The sequence below is a fragment of the Trachinotus anak genome, unplaced genomic scaffold (assembly GCF_046630095.1).
Source record: "Trachinotus anak isolate AG129_WGS33_773 ecotype Australia unplaced genomic scaffold, CSIRO_AGI_Tana_v1 ptg000032l, whole genome shotgun sequence".
Classification (NCBI taxonomy): Eukaryota; Metazoa; Chordata; class Actinopteri; order Carangiformes; family Carangidae; genus Trachinotus; species Trachinotus anak.
Window position 1 is genome coordinate 711,263 of NW_027273883.1, and position 18,834 is coordinate 730,096.

The following is an 18,834-nucleotide window of genomic DNA, read 5'->3' on the forward strand; positions in this document are numbered from 1 at the left end:
AACTGATGATCTGCTGAACTGTTGGTTGAACAAAACAAACTGTCTGAAATCATCTACTTGAGTTTTAGAAAATTGTAACTTTAGTATTTTATTGACGACATGATAAATAATTAGCTGCAGCCAAACCTCCGACCTGAACAACCAACACCCCTCTGATTCAGGACGAGTGACTCCTGGGCCTTTGTTGTCATGGTTAACATGGTTAATAACAATGAACGGTCATGGACAATAGAAACAACATAAGCTGCTCCTGTCACATGGGAATGGAACACCGCTCTCCTGGGTCATATTCATCCATCCACCCCAACCTCCTCCTGACCTGGACTCTGTCGCTCTATAAACTACGTCACCGCACTTTTCCCTTTGCTCCTGTCATCATCACTACGACCACTAGATGTCGCCTAGCAACAAAACCTGACTACGGGTCATAGCAACGTGCTGACAGATGACCTGTGACCTCGTTTGAGGAGTCTCCTAAAAAGCCTGTTTCCATTATTGTCTGTTGACCACATCATTCTTTAGTCAGCTGATTACAGAGGTTGTGTTCAGCCACTTACACGATTCATAGACTAAACTCTTATAATTGTAATAATCCAGTTTATTTATCTGGTAGAAATAATCTCTCAGTGTAAAGTTGAAATATGTTCTGTGTAAAAGGAGTAAAATATTCAGACTGTGATGATTGATCTCGTCGTCTGTCTCCTGCAGGTGGACCGGACGGAGGTGATCCGCAGCTGTGTCAACCCCACCTACTCCAAGGTGTTCACGCTGGACTTTTATTTTGAAGAGGTGCAGCGTCTGCGCTTCGAGCTGTACGACATCAACAGCAGCCACAACGGGCTGAAGGAGGCCGACTTCCTGGGATCGGTGGAGTGCACGCTGGGACAGGTGAGTCTGAAGACACCCATGTCCTGGATCTTTATAGACTTGATGAGTCGTGGTTTTAGAACTTGGTGCAGTTTGTCTGGAAACAGCGGTCCGGATTTAACTCTGAATAAATCCTCCTGTTCATACTGGTCAGTAAAAGATCAATGGAAGTGATGAACTAAATCCACATTCGTCCTTCTGTGTAGAACCAGTTTATCTGAGGTTAATGTGAGGTCAACAGACTCTTTAGTCCCTGATCGTTTCCTCACACAGGAAATATGATGAGGGTCATGAGCTCTGCAGACTGAGGTGACAGATACCAGCGGCTGAGATGAGGGTGTCTGGGCTCAGCCTTAGAGAGAGGGGGAGGAGCTCGGACTTCAGACGAGCTGGGAGCAGCTGCTCTTTCATGTCGTAGGAACCATCTGAGGTGGTTTGGGCCTCTGGTTTGGAGGCCTCCTGGGTGCCCTCCATTGGAGGTCTTCCAGGCACGTCCAGCTGGTAGAGACCCTGGTGTAGACCAGAACACACTGGAGAGATTTTATATCTCATCTGGTCTGTGAACGCCTCAGGACCCCCCAGGAGGAGGAGCTGCTGGAGAGAAGAACTACTTTACTTGACCTGCTGCCACCTCGACCTGACCCCAGATAAACAGAAGAAGAAGATGGAAGGGAGTTTGGTCGTATAAAGACTGTACGTTTGGAAGATGCTCTCTCAACGTGTCTAATACAGGACTGAGGACTTCGTCCCTCGTCACACTGAAGTTAACAAACGTCTTCAGGGATAGCAGGAGGAACCAAATGCTCACATGGACACGTTGTAAGACAGACTTCAACTTGTCATTCAGACGCTTCTGCAGAGGCCTTTTCTTTTCTACCTATAGCCAAACAGCCAATCAGCTCGCTTGATGGTCGTCAGTCAGTCAGCAAATCGGCCCGCTTGATGCTCAGGTCCACAGGATGCATTTCAGAGGTGGGTGTAGAGGTTGTAGAGGTTGGTTTGGTTGTTGCCTGAGAAGAGCTTCAGTCATCTTTATAAGACCAGAGGTTAGAACACGTCCTCTGAGCAGCTACGTCTTCAGAAGGCTACAGTGAGGAGACGGGCCAGGGCTAGCTGTTAGCATGCTAACTTCAGTAGAAAAACAGACATGATAGAGACAAGAGTTAACACTGGTGTTTGTGTCCACCTCTGGAGACAGCTGTAAGTAAACAGCTGCTAATGCTAGCATTAGCTGTGCAGCAACAGCAAAACTTACAGGTAGATCCTTTAAATCTGAGTTAAAAACCCTGAGGTCTTGTTGTGTAAAGAGGAGAGCAGGGAGGTGGAGGAGCTGCTTTCATTTCTGTGGAAATCAAGCTGCAGAAACATCGTCCATCACAGATTTATTATTAAACTCTTCCTCAGTCCAGATGTTTCCATCCAGCAGATTCTAACTGAATCTCCAGAAAACATGAGTGACGTTTCCTCCTCTGTGTGAATATCAGCTGACTGGTTGATGGAGATAAACACAAACACACTTAGTGGTGCATTCAAGTGCCTGTGTGTTTCTGAAAACCACAGTAACTCAATTACTGAGCAAACATACACCACATAGTTTGTCTTGTGTTCAGCTTTCTGGAGAGATTTTACTCAATGTTTTAAATCAGATTTAAAAAGAATGTATGCAAAGTATAAAAATGTCTTAGTTGCCCTGAATAATCCTAAATAATATGATCTCTGTCATTTTAGTCTTCTTCCATCTGATGTTTGCTGCTTTTCATTTTCTTCTGCCATCAAATTGTTTTTCACCTGAGAAAGTGAATCCAGCTCAGCTAACAGGTTCAGAGAGCGAAGAGCTGGAGTGTGACAGAGATCTGTCAGAAGATGACTCAGTGTGTGTGTGTGTGTGTGTGTGTGTGTGTGTTACAGGTAAATATCAGGGAGCTGTCAATCATCAGACTCACCTGAGCTGAAAGTCTAAATGGCTGCTTTTGTTTTGAGTCTATATGTTTTTGACCCAACGATCATCTGAAGCTTCAAACTGAACAAAACTTCAGAAAACAGTGAAAATGTGCGTCTGTCTTTTCTTCAGAGGAGAAAAGCTAATTGTTGTCAGACAGAGGCTGAGTGTCTCTAAGAAGATGAGAACACCCTCAGAGGCTCATTACAGCCTGAATACAGCAGCAGACACTGAATAAACCCCTGACAATAAGACACAAGCAGCTTCTGTATAAGCTGTCAAACCACGGGCTGATGCTCACAGTATTTATAACAACAGTGAATTAAAACAGACTCACTATACAAAAATAAAAATAAATCCTTATTTCTCTGCCTGAGGAACAAAATGTCTGTTGATGTTTAATTAAGAGATTTTCTTATGGAATTTGGTGGAAGTGCAAATAATTAAATTGACTCTTAAATAGATGCAAAAAATGAAACAATAGAAAAAAGCAGGATGTGAAACTGAAATGAAGTAGAACAAGAACAACCTGTTGTCACAGGCACAGTCAGTATATAAATGAGCTCAGGGATCAGTGGTGTGTTTTTGAACACTTGCTGACTTCCTGTGTCTGTGGCTGTTGAAGGAACTCAGTGACGTCCTCGTCCTCTCTGTCGACTCTGGTGCCATCTCAGTTCTGCTGGATCTCAGTGCAGCAGAACCAGTCGACCGTGAAGTTCTTTAAACACCTGGATATGGGGTCCAGTTTTAAATGGTTTGTCTTACCTGAGAGATAGATCCTTTTTATTTAGAACAGAGAACTGTTCTTCATCCCCTGCTCCCATTAAATGTGGAGTCCCTCATGGTTCAATGCTAGAGCCTCTTTTATTCTCACTATACAATGTCCTGTTTCACTGTTATGCAGATGACACACTGCTTTACCTGCCAGATACACCTGACGGCAGCGGCTCACTGAGGAACCTTTTAACTTCTGGATGGTGAAGAGCTAAAACATTATAATCATTATATTTGCTCCTCCTGACTCACATGGTCCCTCTTGGTGACGTCTTGGACACGTCTCTGAACTTTAACCAACAAGTCATTATTGTTGAGAGGAGCAGATTTTATTAAAGCTGTTTTAATCTCAGAAGAACCTGTAACAGTGGTCGATGCTTTTATCAGCTCTCAGCTGGATCACTGTGATTCCCTGTATCTGGTGCTGACCTGGTCCAAATGCAGCTGTCAGACTTTTACCTGCTCAACACATCACTCCTGTCCTATCACACCTGGATTCTGTTGGATGTTTTTAATGGTTTATCTCCACGTTACTGACCTGCTCTGCTCCAGGTCACTTAGATCATCCTCACAACAGCTCCTGTCCGTCCCCGACTGACCCCTTCAAACCAAAGGTGACCCCAGACTCTGGAACAGCCCCCTGTCCCACAATCAGTCTAGTCCCACCACTGACAATGTAAAATCAGACTGAAACACTTTTCTTTTTATCTTGTTGTGGTTCAGGACCTGTTCAGTTTCCACTCTTTATTTATTTTTCTCTTATTTTTAATGTCGTCCGCGTCTTTTTCTGTGGTTGGTTTTACTCAGTAGATTGTGACTCATTATAAATGGATTCAGAGTGGATTTCTCTCACCTGCTCTGCTCAGTGATTTTAATCATCTTCACTCTGTTTTCTTGCTCATTAATAATATTGAATAAACACTGTGGTAATTATCAGTATCAGTCAATATGTGAAAACTGGTTGTGATATTATTTCTGGTCATATTGCTGAGCCCTGACTGTAAATGAGACCAGACTCAGTCGGATTCATCCTCTGGTTCATGTCTGTACCACATCAATAAAAAAGGCATCAGTGACAGATTATAAAGTAAATATCTGCTCATGTTGCGCCGTTTGTTTCAGGCTTTAACAGCCTGACGAAGAGGAAACAGAAACATCCAGAGTTTTTCCTCCATCTGCTGTCGGCCTCCGTAGAAACTGAAGTTAATTCTTCTTCTCTCCTCGGTAAGATGGCGGAGCGGAGCTGCGGATTTCCTGCCGACTGTTTTCAGTTTCCTGCGAGGGGAGAATTGTTGGAAGAGTTTCACCATGTGGAGCAGAAGAAGAAGAGCGGCGCCAAGTCTGTGATCAAACAATCAGCTCAGATGACGTTGGAGAGTCAGCGGTGTGGAAGCGGGAGAGGCCTCCTCCTCTTCCTCGTCTTCGTCTCTGCCAGCAGCGTCACTGGTTTCGGCTGCCAGCTCCTCCACCGGCCAGATGGCTGACAGAGCGCCGGAGCTTTCTGCAAACAGGCCTGGAAGAAATGCTCAGAAGCCCAGTGAGGAGACAGAGTTAAAGGAGACAGCAGCTTCTGTCTTCATCCTGCTGACGGAGCAGAGATGGAGATGTTCATCCGCCGCCTGGGGAGGAAACAGGACGCTTCATACAACACAGCTCAGCTGTTAGAAAACATGGTTTCTCCCCCTCCTGTCCCCAGACATCTGGACCTGCGACGACCCCCACTCACATAATAACCTGCATCTACAGGTCCAGATCTGAACCCAGGTCTGTGAAGGAGTGAGGGCGGGACTGAAGTCTCTGGAAATGTCTTTACTTCAACGTACAGACTTAAAAACAATGTCCTCAGTTTTCCAAAAATCTCAACACTTTATAAAAATGTTTTTTACAGAAACATCAAAAAACTCCAAAAATGTCCTCACCTTTCAAAAACTTGTCTCACTCTGTAAAAAGTCCCTGACTTTATAAAAAGGTCCAGACTTTGAAAACATCCTCACACATCTCAGACATACGAACATCGCAGACGTCTCATTTTCAAAACCTTTTTTCTGTCCAAAACATCTTCAGTCAGCAGAATTACATTTTCCTCGAGAAAGTCCAGACTTCCCAAAATATCTTCACCCTCATAGATTAAATCTGTGGCTCTTAAAGTGGGGACCCCCAAGGGCCCTTCAAAGGGATCTGGGGGCCCCAGCAAACAGGGGAATAATTTATTTTCTCTATAATTCCATCTGTAAGTAACACAATGACATGTCTGACTGTTGAGGTCAGTTTAGGTTCCTCGATGTGAGAACGTTTGAGAACCTCCAGGTTAAATTGTTGCTAAAAAGAAAGAGGAAGAAGAAGAAGAAGAAAAAGAAGAAGAAAAAGAAGAAGAAGAAGGATGAGTTTTATTTTGTGTTTGGTTCTCATGTGAAATATCTCATTGTGTGCATGTGTGTGTGTGTGTGTGTGTAGATCATCTCTCAGAGGAAACTGTCCAAAGCTCTGGTCAGACCGGGAGGCACCGTGGGAAAAGCCATCATCACGGTGAGTCTCACTCTCTCACTTCCTCTTGCTGTTTCTTCAACCTCTCTCGCCCTCGCTTTTTTTCCACACAGAGATGACATCACTCATTCAGACACAACAGTGAGTGGCAGGAAGTGGTCATTTGAACAGGTGGTGCTCAGGTGTTGCAGGGGTTGGTGGGGGCGTGGCCTGTCAGAGCCGCTCTGAAGGACGTGGTGATGTGTGTTTGGGTGATTCAGTTAAATATCTGACAGGGTGACACCGACAGAGGAACAGACCAGAATCACTGCTGCAGGTGCTGTGAGTGGGAAGCCGGTGAGGGATCAGGGCCCTGGGCTCTCTGAGACTCTCAGACATTAAAACCTCTATCAGAGTGAGCTGAGGATTTTCAGTGGTTCTGTGGTTTTCCAATCAGCTGTGAGGACCTGATCCTCTGAGCTGGATCTCCTCAGACAGACTCACACAGCTGGAAAATCCCTCTGAGCTTCAGTCTTCACCTCTGTGGACACACCGAACGGTTCGGTGGGATTTATTTTGAAAGGATTTCTGAAGGGGAAGCTGCTCCTCGTACACAATCAGCTTTTCTTTTTAAATCATTTTTTTATCCTTTGGTCTATTTTTATTTCTCTTTAAACTTTGCTCTGTTGTTCTTTCTTTTTGTCTTTTTTCCTCCATGTTCAATCTTTCTTCCATCTCTCACGTCCTTTATTCTTTCTGCCTCTTTCTTTTCATCCTTCACACTTCCTTCCTCATTTCTTCTTTCCCATCATTTTGTCCTTTTTCTTTCCTTTCATTCCTTCTTTGTTTCCTTCCTGTCATCTTTCACTCTTCTATTCTTTCTATTTCTATTCTTTCCTTCTTTAATCTTTCCTGACCCTCTTTATTTCTTCTTTTTTATTCCTTCAATCTTCTTTCTTCCCTCCGTCCTTTTTCCTCCCTTTCTTTCTTCCTCTGCAACTTCCTTTTTTTCCTTCTTCTTCCTCTTCCTCTATTCTGTTGTTGTCATTCCTCTTCTTCTTTCCTTTCCATTTGTCTCTTATTTGCTCTTTTCCATTTCTTCCTTCCATCCTTTTCTGTTGTTGTTGTTCCTCTCTTCTTCTCATCTTTTATTCAGTCATTCTTCCTTCAGTCTTTCCTCCTTCCACCTTTCTTCCTCTCCTCCTTCTCATTTCCACTCGTTCCTTCTGTCTTTCTGTGTAAAGACTCTGTGTGTTTCTCCCTCAGGTCTCTTGATGATGCTGATGATGATGATGATGATGCTGATGATGATGATGATGAGGATGATGATGATGATGATGATGATGACGATGCTGATGATGCTGATGATGAAGTCTATGTTGATTCAGCCGCCTGCAGCTCCTCTCATGTCTGACCTGTGATCAGTTGTATCTGACTGTTGTGATTTTATTACCCGTAAAATAAATCATCCATCATCTGTTGGTGCAGCTGTCAGACGTGAAGATGTTGATGCTTCAGGGAGGAGACGTGTCATCATGGTCAACAGACAGAACCAGAACCCGAACCAGAACCAGACCTCAGCTGATGACATTTGCTCAAATTATATTAATACAACACTCAGTTTGTGAAGTGGGAGGAGTTATGTCAGATGTGGAACATCTGGATCTTTGTATTTCAGGCAGCCCTGTCTCCTCAAAATGACATTTACTGACAGGCTCATAGTGAGTTTATGTTTCCTACACAACATTTTTCTGCTGTTACTGTTCAGTTCTATAGAAATGTAACTTATAGGAGACAGGAAGTGGATATTTAAAGGTGTTTAGGATCAGTCAGTGAACATTCTGCAGATACATCCAGTCTAAAGGTAGATGTCCATGTGTTTGTGATTATAAAGCAGGTCTAGGTTCTATATTAATACTGTGAAAGTATCAAAGCCTCAGTCCACAGAGAAATGCACACAGCCTGTATTCAGACACTGAGCCTTAAAACCTGCCGTCAGGACTTTGTGATGTCACAACAAAGCAGTCACCGCCCTCAGCCACGCCCCAAGCTCCGCCCACCTGGACCAGCCATCCAACCTTGCAGGATTTGGAAGCCTGAGAGAGGAGATGTAAAACTATACTGAGATGGTTTTGATGGATAATCAACACTTCAGATAAAATATGGACCTTTATTTTTAAGTTTATAAAAACCTTGATCTGGATCCGTTTCTTACAAAACATATTTACTGTTGCAAACTACAGGAATATAAAAGGGAATATTCTCCTTCCTCTTCTCCTTCCTTTTCAACAACAATATTTTTGTGTGAGCAGGTTTTTAATCTTGGAGAGCACCTTTCGTTTCCCTCCACCTACACTGCATATAAACCAGACTGAGCCCCTCCAGCCTGTCGGTCCCAGTGGGGACGAGCAGTAACTGACCTGACCACGAGGCCCTGGAGCAGAGCGATGTCTCTGAAGGTTCATTGTTGTGGAGGAAGTGTGTGAGCAGGCTGTTGTCTGGTCTGAATATTCACAGCTTGTTGTTGACTTAATGATGCTTCATAATGAGCCTCTTATAAAACCTGAATACAGAATGGAGGAACAGAACGAACGCAGCTGCGTCCACACACCTGCACTGTGTGGTGCAATCAAACAGTTACCTTCCCATCATGCTTTGTGGCCGGTTTAAAATATTGAACAGGTCCAGGTGATTCTGATTCTGTATCAAGAGGAAAAGATCTGAGTGACTTTAAAAGACAGTTCATTGTTGGAGCTTCAGTCACTGATGCTCAACCAGCTGCTGTTTCCATAGGAACGGAGACAAGAGTGACATCAGCCTTTAGATCTATGGGACAGACGTCAGGTCACCTTCATGATGACACGTCTGTCCTGAGGGGAGGGGTCTCTTCAGGATGACAGTGTCTCATCCACAGGTCACAGGGTCACTGATGGTCTGATGAGGACAAAGATGATGTGAATCACATGCAGTCACCTGATCTCAGTCCAGTTGAACTCTGGGAGATGACAGTGTCTCCATCATCATCATCATCAAACATCACATCAGGGAAGAAAAGTGTTCAACCTCCAGTGAAGCTGCTCTGGAGACACAACAACACCTGACTAACACACTTTGTGTGTGTCTGTGTGTGTGTCTGTGTGTGTGTGTGTGTCTGTGTGTGTGTGTGTGTGTGTGTGTGTGTCTGTGTGTGTGTGTGTGTGTGTGTGTGAGTGTGTGTGTCTCCAGATCACAGCGGAGGAGCTGACGGGCAACGACGACTACATCGAGCTCTCCTTCAGCGCCAGGAAACTGGACGATAAGGTAACAGCTGTGTGTGTGTGTGTGTGTGTGCGTGTGTGTGTGTGTGTGTGTGTGTGTGTGTGTTTCTCTTTAATACAGTTTGAAGGAAATCACACAGTCATTGTCCCTCAGTGACTGAAGCTCTGTGAAGTTTCCTGTAACAGTTGCTCTGCCTCCGTCACGTCCTGAGGGTCACAGGATCAAACAGATGCAGAATATAAACTGTTGTTATGACGTCTGTGGAAATGTGTCTGCAGAGTCTCAGTTAAAGCTGCAGGATCTTTACACATAAATGACGTCAGGTAGATTCAGGCAGGTTCAGCCTCTGAGCTGCAGCTGAGTCTGTGTTTTAATCTGAACAACACAGACTGTAGATTAAAGATGGGCGGAGCCTCTGTGACGTCACCCACAGCTTTCTGAAGCTCAGAGTGAGCTGCTCTACCATCACCATCTTGGCAGTGCCTGACTCCGCCCCTAAATCATTGTTAAATGCAAATATGGTCAAAGAGGTGGGGCCTGTGTGGAGCTGAGACTCTGTGTCAAGCATACACTCACCCACCTGTCACTCAAAGGAGAGTTTCTGCTTTGTGTCAGCTGTTCCCGCCCTTACCATTGCATCACAAAGCGTGGCTCCTGTTGCCTAGCAACCTTGACAACACGTACATTTTCTCACTAAAACTTGAGGTTTTGGTTTTAACAGTTGTGACGTTACTGTTGGACTGAACATTTAACAGTGTGATCCTCAGGCTCTCTGGAGGTGCTGTTTGCTGGGCCCTGATTGGCTCTAATCTAGTTGTGATGTCATAACAACAAACAACAACAAACAACAACCAACAGCAAATAAACAACAACAACAAACAGCAAACAAACAACAACAACAACAACAACAAACAAACAAACAAACAACAACAGCAGCCTGATTGAACAGACAGTAAACCATGGAGCTGTTTTCATTTCTCTGTTCAGGACTTCTTCAGTAAATCTGACCCGTTCCTGGAGATCTACCGGCTGAACGACGACGCCACACTGCAGCTCGTCTACAGGACCGAGGTATGAACACACACTGTGTGAAACACACAACATTACAACACAAAGTGATGTCGGTCGAGCACTGAGGTCAGAAAACATGTGGACAACAGTCGATCATCACATCTGCCAGATGTGATGATCGACTGTTGTCTTCCCCTACAGGTTTGACATATTTCAGGTTTTCTGTCATATGGATGAAATAGTTCATTAATCGATAATCTGTTATTGGAACCTGAGCCTGTCACTGATCAGAGGTCTCACCTGGTGGAGGGTGTGAGCTGCAGGTGCAGCAACACAGAAGAAGTCCTGAGTGTTTCTTCTTCTCTTGTCAGACGGTCATGAACAATCTCAACCCAGTGTGGAAAACCTTCAAAGTGTCTCTCAACTCGCTCTGCAGTGGAGACCATGAACGCAAGCTGCAGGTACACACACACACACAAACACACACACACACAAACACACACACACACAGACACACACACACACTCACACACACACACTCACTCACACACACACACACGCACACACACACACTCACACACACACACACACACACACACACACACACACACTCACACACACTCACACACACTCACACAGTAAATGGCTCACTTTCTCAGTGAAACTCCTGCATGAATATATGAAAACATAAAATCGCCCGACTGTTAGAAATGAGAGCTGAGGCTGTGTGTGTGTGTGTGTGTGTGTGTGTCTCTTCTTCTTCATGTCCTCCGATCTATTTTTCATGAACTCTGTCAAACTGTCCTGGATTCAGTTTCCTCTCTGATTGATTCTGGTCCCAGTCACAGCTGTCCACTGGTCCCAGTGGGAGGACGGAGGCTAGAGCTGCACAGTGCAGCTGAACTTCATCTTGTCATTTTTATTTCATATGAGTGAAAGTGATGGTGTGAATTTGTATATTAACACTATAAAAGTCTGTTTTCATCAGAAACATTTGTTATATTTCTGTTTATTTGTCAGATCATTTAGGTTCATGTCACAGTTTGTTCTATTTTAGAACCAGATTCATCACTTTGGTTCACAGTTTTCTGACGAATCAGATGAAAACATTCGTGTTTTAGTTCTGTTAAACATGTGACCTATGACCTATAGTGAGGGATGCTCTCCTGACAAAACAAACTCAACCTTTATTATAAATCATCTTCATCATGTTTCAGCTGTTGCCAGGTTGTGTTTGAAACACAATCCACACACATTCACACAACTTCAACACAACTGTGACCAGGACCTGATCCATGTGGTCTGAGCAGCTGCTGCTCTAACTGTGGAATTAATTGTCCTGAAATTAAGTTTAATTACACTTGTTCATTTTATGTTCATGTAATGTTTATCTAAAGATGATAGAATTTTAATATTCAATTAAACTAAAATTTATCTCATTCATTTATTTACACATGGAAGCCCTGACAGGAAATGTAATTTTTTTTTTCTCTAAGAGACAAGGGGAAAAATATTTCTCCTCCCCCCATATTTGAAACCTAAATGTAGGCAGGTGGTGGTGGCTGTTACCTGTGGGATGAAAATGTTCCTTAACAGGAGAACAATGAGGACGTTCTCCTGAGAACAGTCGACTCCTCAGCTCGTTGCTGCTGCTCTGAACTTTCACTGGTTTCAGTTCAGTGTGTGAGTGAAGACTCAGCCGTCGTGTGTGTCTGTGACACACTGGTACAGCGTGGGGGGGGGGGGGGGGCGCAGCGACAGATCACATATGTTCGGCCGTCTGGTGCCGCTGTGATCAACAAACAACAAAAATCAGTTTTCAGTTTTGTGTTAAATCCAATTTATTTCAGGACAGAACCTCCAGAGACAAATTATAAATGAATGTTTGACACAAAGGTCTAATCAGTGAACAAACTTTATTTAAACTGATCACTGCGAACAGTCTTCAGTTGTTGTGTTTGCTTCAGTTTGCACTGCAGAGTGTGTGTCTGTGTCCCTGCAGTGCACCGTGTGGGACTGGGACTCCAACGGGAAACATGACTACATCGGTGAATTTGAGGCCACGTTCAAGGAGATGAGAGGAGCCATCGACGGACGGCAGGTAGGTTCCTGTTAGCCTCAGCTGGTCTGTGGTCACGTCGCTGTCCGACAACCACCCACAACACAACTATTCACCTGTTGACGACAGACACAAACCAGCTGCATGGCCTCGACAGAAGAGACACACACGACGTTTCAACAGTAAAACCATCAGTGGCAGTGGGAGAGTTTAATGTTGCAGCTGCAGCAACACAAATAACACAAACAACACAAACCAGATGGGTGCTTCAGGGAGGAGAGAGAACCAGAACTGACACCTGGGCCCAGGTGCCAACGACCCTTTGCCACACCCACCTCTAGTACCTGCAGAGGAAGCAGCCACACAAAGCACACGAGGTACACACCCAGCAGAGAGGGTCACCACACAGTAAATACCAACACAGCTTTTAATACCTGGTTATATTATATTATATTATATTATATTATATTATATTATATTATATTATATTATATTATATTATATTATATTATATTATATTATATTATATTATATTATATTATATTATTATTTGAATATCAGCTGAATTCATAAATCAGATTCTTCTCGTGTAGAAACAACCTGGATCCAGCATCTTATCTGATTTAATACTTAAACCAACAAAACAGGTTTGGAATATAATATCATCACAATTTACAGTCACAATTTTGCTCCAGAAAAAAAAAGGCTAAGAGATATTTTCCCTGAGCCATTCGTCACGAGGCTGAGGTGAGAGCAGCGTCCTGCAGCTGCTGTGAGGCTGCAGAAGAGGTCTGTTCACCACAAACAATCCTTCAGCTAGAACAAGGCTGCCGAGGATTCACTCTGACTCGTTTACATGTGACTGTGAAGACCGGGCGACACGCAGCGGCTCAGACTCTGTGTGTGTGGAGAGGTGGATGGAGGAGGATGGAGGAGAGCTTCCCGGAGGCTGCGGCTCAGAGGGATTCCTGTTTCTGTGTCAGACTGTCAGCAGAGGAGGGAGGCCAATAAATTAAAAGCTGAGCAGAAGAAAAGAAGAGAGGGGAGGTTTCCCAACAGGGGGGGGGGGTTCCTCTCCTCCTCTGCTGGATAACAGCAGGTTGAAGAGGAGGATGAAGAGGAGGTCCTCTCCTGTCACTGTGAATTTACTGCACAGGTCCAATCAGATCCTCAGAGACCCCACACCCCACACAACCACTGTCCTCACCAGCAGAGACACATTCATCAGACACACACACACACACACACACACACACACACACACACACACACACACCTGAGTGAGGACACCAAACCAAACATCAGGTGGACTTCCTGCCTCAGGCTCCTGAGACCTGAGGGATCGTTTCACTGGAAACATGCAGCCCCTCCTCACTGATAACGAGGCAGCGCAGTAGTCTCCCAGGTTTCAGGGAATTTGCTGAGAAGAAACCACCTGAGCATGTGGAGGTGGAGCTGTGTTAACGATGAGCAGCGTTTTAATTAGCGGCTGTCTCATTTGTGTCCAGCAGCTTTTCTCTTGGACAGCTGTGTCTTCATTAGCGCCGTGGGGGTAATTACATCACACCGTCTGTCTAAACAAACCCTGCGGCATTACAGCCCCAGAGGTGCGTTTTTAAAGGGCGGCCATTCTGCTAATTGGCACTTTCATGGAAACCTGGAGCCGAAGGACCTGACGGAGATCAGGTCGTCTCTGGTTAAACCTGCCGAGGTCAAACTCTGCTGCTCTCTGTAGCCACGTTAGCATAGCAGCGAGGGAAGAGGGGATGTTGGCTGAGGCGATAAAAACACTGTCGTCATGGTTACAATATTAAACATGTTGTCATGTCTGTGTTTAAAACAGGAAACAAACTGTGGTCTCCATGGTTTTGTTGACCCGCCCACCCCCTCCGGCTCAGGAGCCACAGCTGATCGTCCACTAATCAGAAAGTCGGTGGTTCGATCCCCGGCTCTGTCAGTGTGTGATGTATGAAAGTGTACAAAATAAAACACCATGTATACGACATGAAACAAACATGCGTCTCGTTCACCACATGATTCCATTAAAATCTTCAATCAATATAAATTTATCTTTAATTCACATCTTTCTACAGATTATTCAAATACAGTTTTCAGGTCTGTGAAAACTCAGGGTTCATTAAAAAGCAGCCACCTGGAGGAGCAGAGCTGAGAGCTGCTCGAGCTGAGGAGGGTTCAGAGGTCAGCTGGACCTGGACCTGGACCTGGACCTGCAGCAGAACTGCATCAGATGCAGTAGGACCACCTCTGACAACCAGGACCAGTGGACTGCAGGTTCTGGTTCAGGATTAGTTTAACCCACCTTCAGCAAAACCAGCAGAAACAATGATGCACAAATCTGCATCATCTTTGTCCCCAGCAAGTCTTAATCAGGGGGGTCAACCCCCCCCTGTAATTGGAACCCAGGGTGGAGGGTGGCAGGTGTTGTGTTGACTAGTCTGTTTGTCTGTGGTGGATTCTCTCTCTCAGCTGAGTCCTCCAGCCTCAATACATGTAGACACTATAGCTGCAACCAGAACTCATCACATGACCCACAACTTCATCCTCGTTGCTCCGTCTTCCGCTGGATTTTAGAAAATATTTTCCTCCTGCTCCTGCTCACTCTGTACCAACCTGTTCTTCACCCCACGGACCCACAGAGGGGCCATGTTGCCTGATCACACTCCACAGGGCCCTGCTTGTATTTGTTGTACAAGTGTGTTTGTTGCTGAGGCTGATGAGGTGTGTGTGTGTGTGTGTGTGTGTGTGTGTGTGTGTGTTGCAGGTGCAGTGGCCGTGCATAAATCCCAAGTACAAAGTCAAGAAGAAGAATTACAAGAACTCTGGGATCGTCATTCTGAACCAGTGCAAGGTGACTGACGTCTTCATCATCATCATCATCAGTCTCTTCACAGGTTTAATCTGGGTTTGAATGTGAACAGTTTAGGGCTCGAAAAAGCAGCAGAGATAGATCTGGTCTTTGGTCTGGGTCTTCTTTTCTGGAGGCCGGTGCTGGCGTCTGGCTGACAGGCTGCGAGAGGAACCAATTATGAAGCTCTGAGCAGCCTGACTAACCTGACATTTCCTGCCAGACAATGAACGGCGCTCTGACGCCGAGCGAGGGGAGCCTGGGGAACGCTGCCGCCGGATGAAAGCCAGATAACATTTAGCCTGATGACACTCGACACACGAAGGAGTTCCCGCTTCAAAACCAGTTAACAGCCGTTTGAGCAAAGCGACACAGGATGAGCTGTAGCACAACATGGAAACAAATTACTGAGCCGCTCTCAGGGCTGTGATGTAATTTACACTTGATGGATGAGGAGTTGGAGAGGAGGCGGGAAAGAAGCCACATGTTTGTCGGAGCAGGAGGTGAGTTAGTGTCGAGACGACAGAATGAGAGCAGGTTTACAGGCCCAGCGCTAACATCCTGCACCACCTCATCCATCCACTGCTGCACCTGCTGAGATCAGCTGAGGCCTAATGATAATCCAGCTGCAGGTAGTTCGACTCCACTCTCATTCTGTCAGAGCAGCAGGGCCACGCTCAGGGAGTCAGGGGCCCCGTTCATCTTTTCTTACTTTAGGTAGAGGCTGTTTTACTGTTTTCTCAAGGTCCTTTAATCTGCTGTTCACCTTCATACTCCTGTTCCACTACATCAGAGGATGTTCACATTTTTCATTTCTTAAAGCTCCACATTTTAACTTCTCATGTGTTTTATCTGAAGTGTTGATCTCCATCAGAAGATATATTTGTGGTTTTAAGAACCAAAAACCATCTCAGTGTAGTTTTACATCTCCTCTCTCAGGCTTCTCTCTGGAGCTCTAGTAACAACAGGTCGGTCAGCCAATCAGAGGAGAGGATGTGAGCCTCTCTTCTGATTGGCTGACTGTTTTCTGAGTCATCCAATAAAAATATAGCAGATTTCAGGTAAACACTCAGAGAAACCAAATCCTGCACAAAAAACATGAACATCTACCTTTAGACTGGATGGAGCTTTAAACTCACACGAGCAGTGATTTAAATAGTGATACTTCCACAGTCTGGTGACACACACACACACACACACACACACACACACACACACACACACACACACACAGATGTCATGTAAGTGTTTTAAAGAAATAAACCTGTCGGACATTTCCACCATTTATTCATCACTTTTACATCTGACTAACTGACCAATACGTTTTTCTCACACTGTAAACCTGCTACTTCTGTTCTTTGGTGTAAATAAATTTACATTAGAGCTCCACACAGTCTAAAGGCAGACGTCCATGTGTTCAGGTTGATGACTTCACTGCTCTGTCTCTGTTTAATGTTCTGACCTTTAAATATTCATGGTTTTATTCCCTCGTCTGCAGATCATCAAGATGCACTCCTTCCTGGATTACATCATGGGAGGCTGTCAGATCCAGTTTACAGTGAGAACACACACACACACACACACACACACACACACACACACACACATACACACACACACACACACACACCCTCCCTCAGGTCATCGTCCTGCTTCATATTCTGTCGGGAGGAGACTCTGTCCTGTGTCCTGTGTCCTGTGTTCACAGTATCTCTGATGTCGCCATGGAAACGGTTACCATAGCAACACACTCAGCAGCCTCTGTGTCCCAGTTAGCACCAGGACCTCTCACTGTGATATGACCAGTTAAACCAGTCTGTGGTCCAGACCCTGTGGTCCAGACCCCGTCCACAGTTGCACCGTTACTGTTGCACTGAGCTGAAACTCTGACGTGAACAGTGGATCCTCAGACTCGGTCTCTGCTGGTTGATTATTTTCATTACCAGCAGCAATGAATCTTGGGATATGTTGGGCTCACGAGAAGCAGGAGCCTTAGTGTGACAGTGTGGTTGTGCTGCTGTGACACAGCCTCTGGAGGATGTGGCCCCTGTGGCCCCTGTGGCCCCTGAGACACAGCTGTAGTGTGTCTCTGCTGTGACATGGTGTGTGTAGTCGCTGTAGTGGAAGTTCTCCTCTGTGGTGTCTGACACACAGAACATCACAGTCTCAGCTGTTCTGTGAATGGTGTTGTCATCTCCGTCTGCCTGGTGTCAACACGTGTAAACATGCAGCGCGACACGACAACAGAGCCGCATCACTTCCTGTGAGAGCTGAGCCGCCACCTCCCTCAGCGTTTAAATGTTTCATCACCGTCAGCGGCTGGAAACGTCTACACCCGGCTCAGCTGCTGCCTCTGAGGTGTTCATGTGTTTCTGAAATAATGTGGAGACGTGTAGGAAGCCGGGAGGGACGGTGTGTGTGTGTGTGTGCGTGTGTGTGCGTGTGTGTGTGTGTGTGTGTGTGTCTGCAGCAGTGTGTTGAATCAGCTGTTTGTTGGTTCATGTCGTCTCCTGTGTGAAATCAGCTTATTTCACTTTCTCTTTCTTCTTCTCTTCACACAGAAACTCCTCAGGTTCCCTTCATTCATTATAAATCTTTAATCACCTGCTTGTCTGCAGCCCCGGCTCTCTCTGACTTGCTCTCATCTGATTGGTTGTTGTCCCTCCAGGTAGCCATTGACTTCACGGCCTCTAATGGAGACCCTCGTAACAGCTGCTCCCTGCACTACATCCACCCATACCAGCCCAACGAGTACCTGAAGGCTCTGGTGGCCGTGGGAGAGATTTGCCAGGACTACGACAGGTGGGTCCGACACAGCAGCCAATCGGACGACTCGGTTTCTTCAAGGAGAAAACAGTCAGAACTGTTGTACAGCGGGTTACAGAGACAGGCGGTGGTTTTACTCTCAGTGTCTCCTGTTCTGACTAAACGTTGAATTCAGAGGAAAAATAACTCAAAATAATTCTGTCTTCATATTCAGTTTTCTTCTGAAACCTTCTGTCTGTCCCAGGTCACAGCAGTCAAGGCTGTGTTTTATTCCCTGGAATCTGACACAGGAGAGCCGTGTTCAATTCCCATGTGACAGCAGCAGTTTATGTTGTTTCTATTATCCATGGCCATTCACTGTTATTATTGTAACCATGACAACCAAGGTCCGGCACACCTGCTGCTGTAGGGGCGCTGCATCAGGAAACGCTGCTGTGGGTCATATCAGAGGGTTGATGGTTGGTCAAACAGCTGATCTGAGGAGTAAAACAGTAGTTTTACAGACTGTAGCTCCACAGTAAAGGGTTGTTTGACACCAGTGAAAAATGAACAAACATGAAAACGGATGTTGGCTTTTTTAAAGTGGTTTTTGATGATGGTTTGTCTGGAGCTGGTCTGAATCTCATGCAGGAGAAACACTGACTCTGGATCAGTCCCTCACACAACCTCCGCTGTCACTGTAACCACCCACAGCTTTAACACAACAGTGGAACATGTACAGATACATCACATCTTCTTCCACCACAGATTCCTACCATCAGCCAGTGACCCCCCCCCCCCCACCCCCCGCTCTCTGTTGTTTGATCTGTATCAGCTGAGCAGGAAGTAATC

At 45.3% G+C, this 18,834-nt stretch overlaps 1 protein-coding gene across 2 annotated transcripts in view; it reads left to right on the plus strand.

The window, feature by feature from the left end:
• Positions 1 to 18,834, plus strand: part of cpne4a (copine IVa) — a 50,472-nt gene that overhangs the window by 20,548 nt on the left and 11,090 nt on the right. For both annotated transcript variants that reach the window (XM_071469210.1, XM_071469209.1), the window contains 9 exons: positions 709 to 888; positions 6,035 to 6,106; positions 9,269 to 9,343; positions 10,289 to 10,372; positions 10,684 to 10,773; positions 12,315 to 12,413; positions 15,154 to 15,240; positions 16,736 to 16,795; positions 17,906 to 18,039. In XM_071469210.1, the coding sequence (XP_071325311.1) occupies positions 709 to 888; positions 6,035 to 6,106; positions 9,269 to 9,343; positions 10,289 to 10,372; positions 10,684 to 10,773; positions 12,315 to 12,413; positions 15,154 to 15,240; positions 16,736 to 16,795; positions 17,906 to 18,039 (881 nt within the window). The remainder of the gene's footprint in view (positions 1 to 708; positions 889 to 6,034; positions 6,107 to 9,268; positions 9,344 to 10,288; positions 10,373 to 10,683; positions 10,774 to 12,314; positions 12,414 to 15,153; positions 15,241 to 16,735; positions 16,796 to 17,905; positions 18,040 to 18,834) is intronic.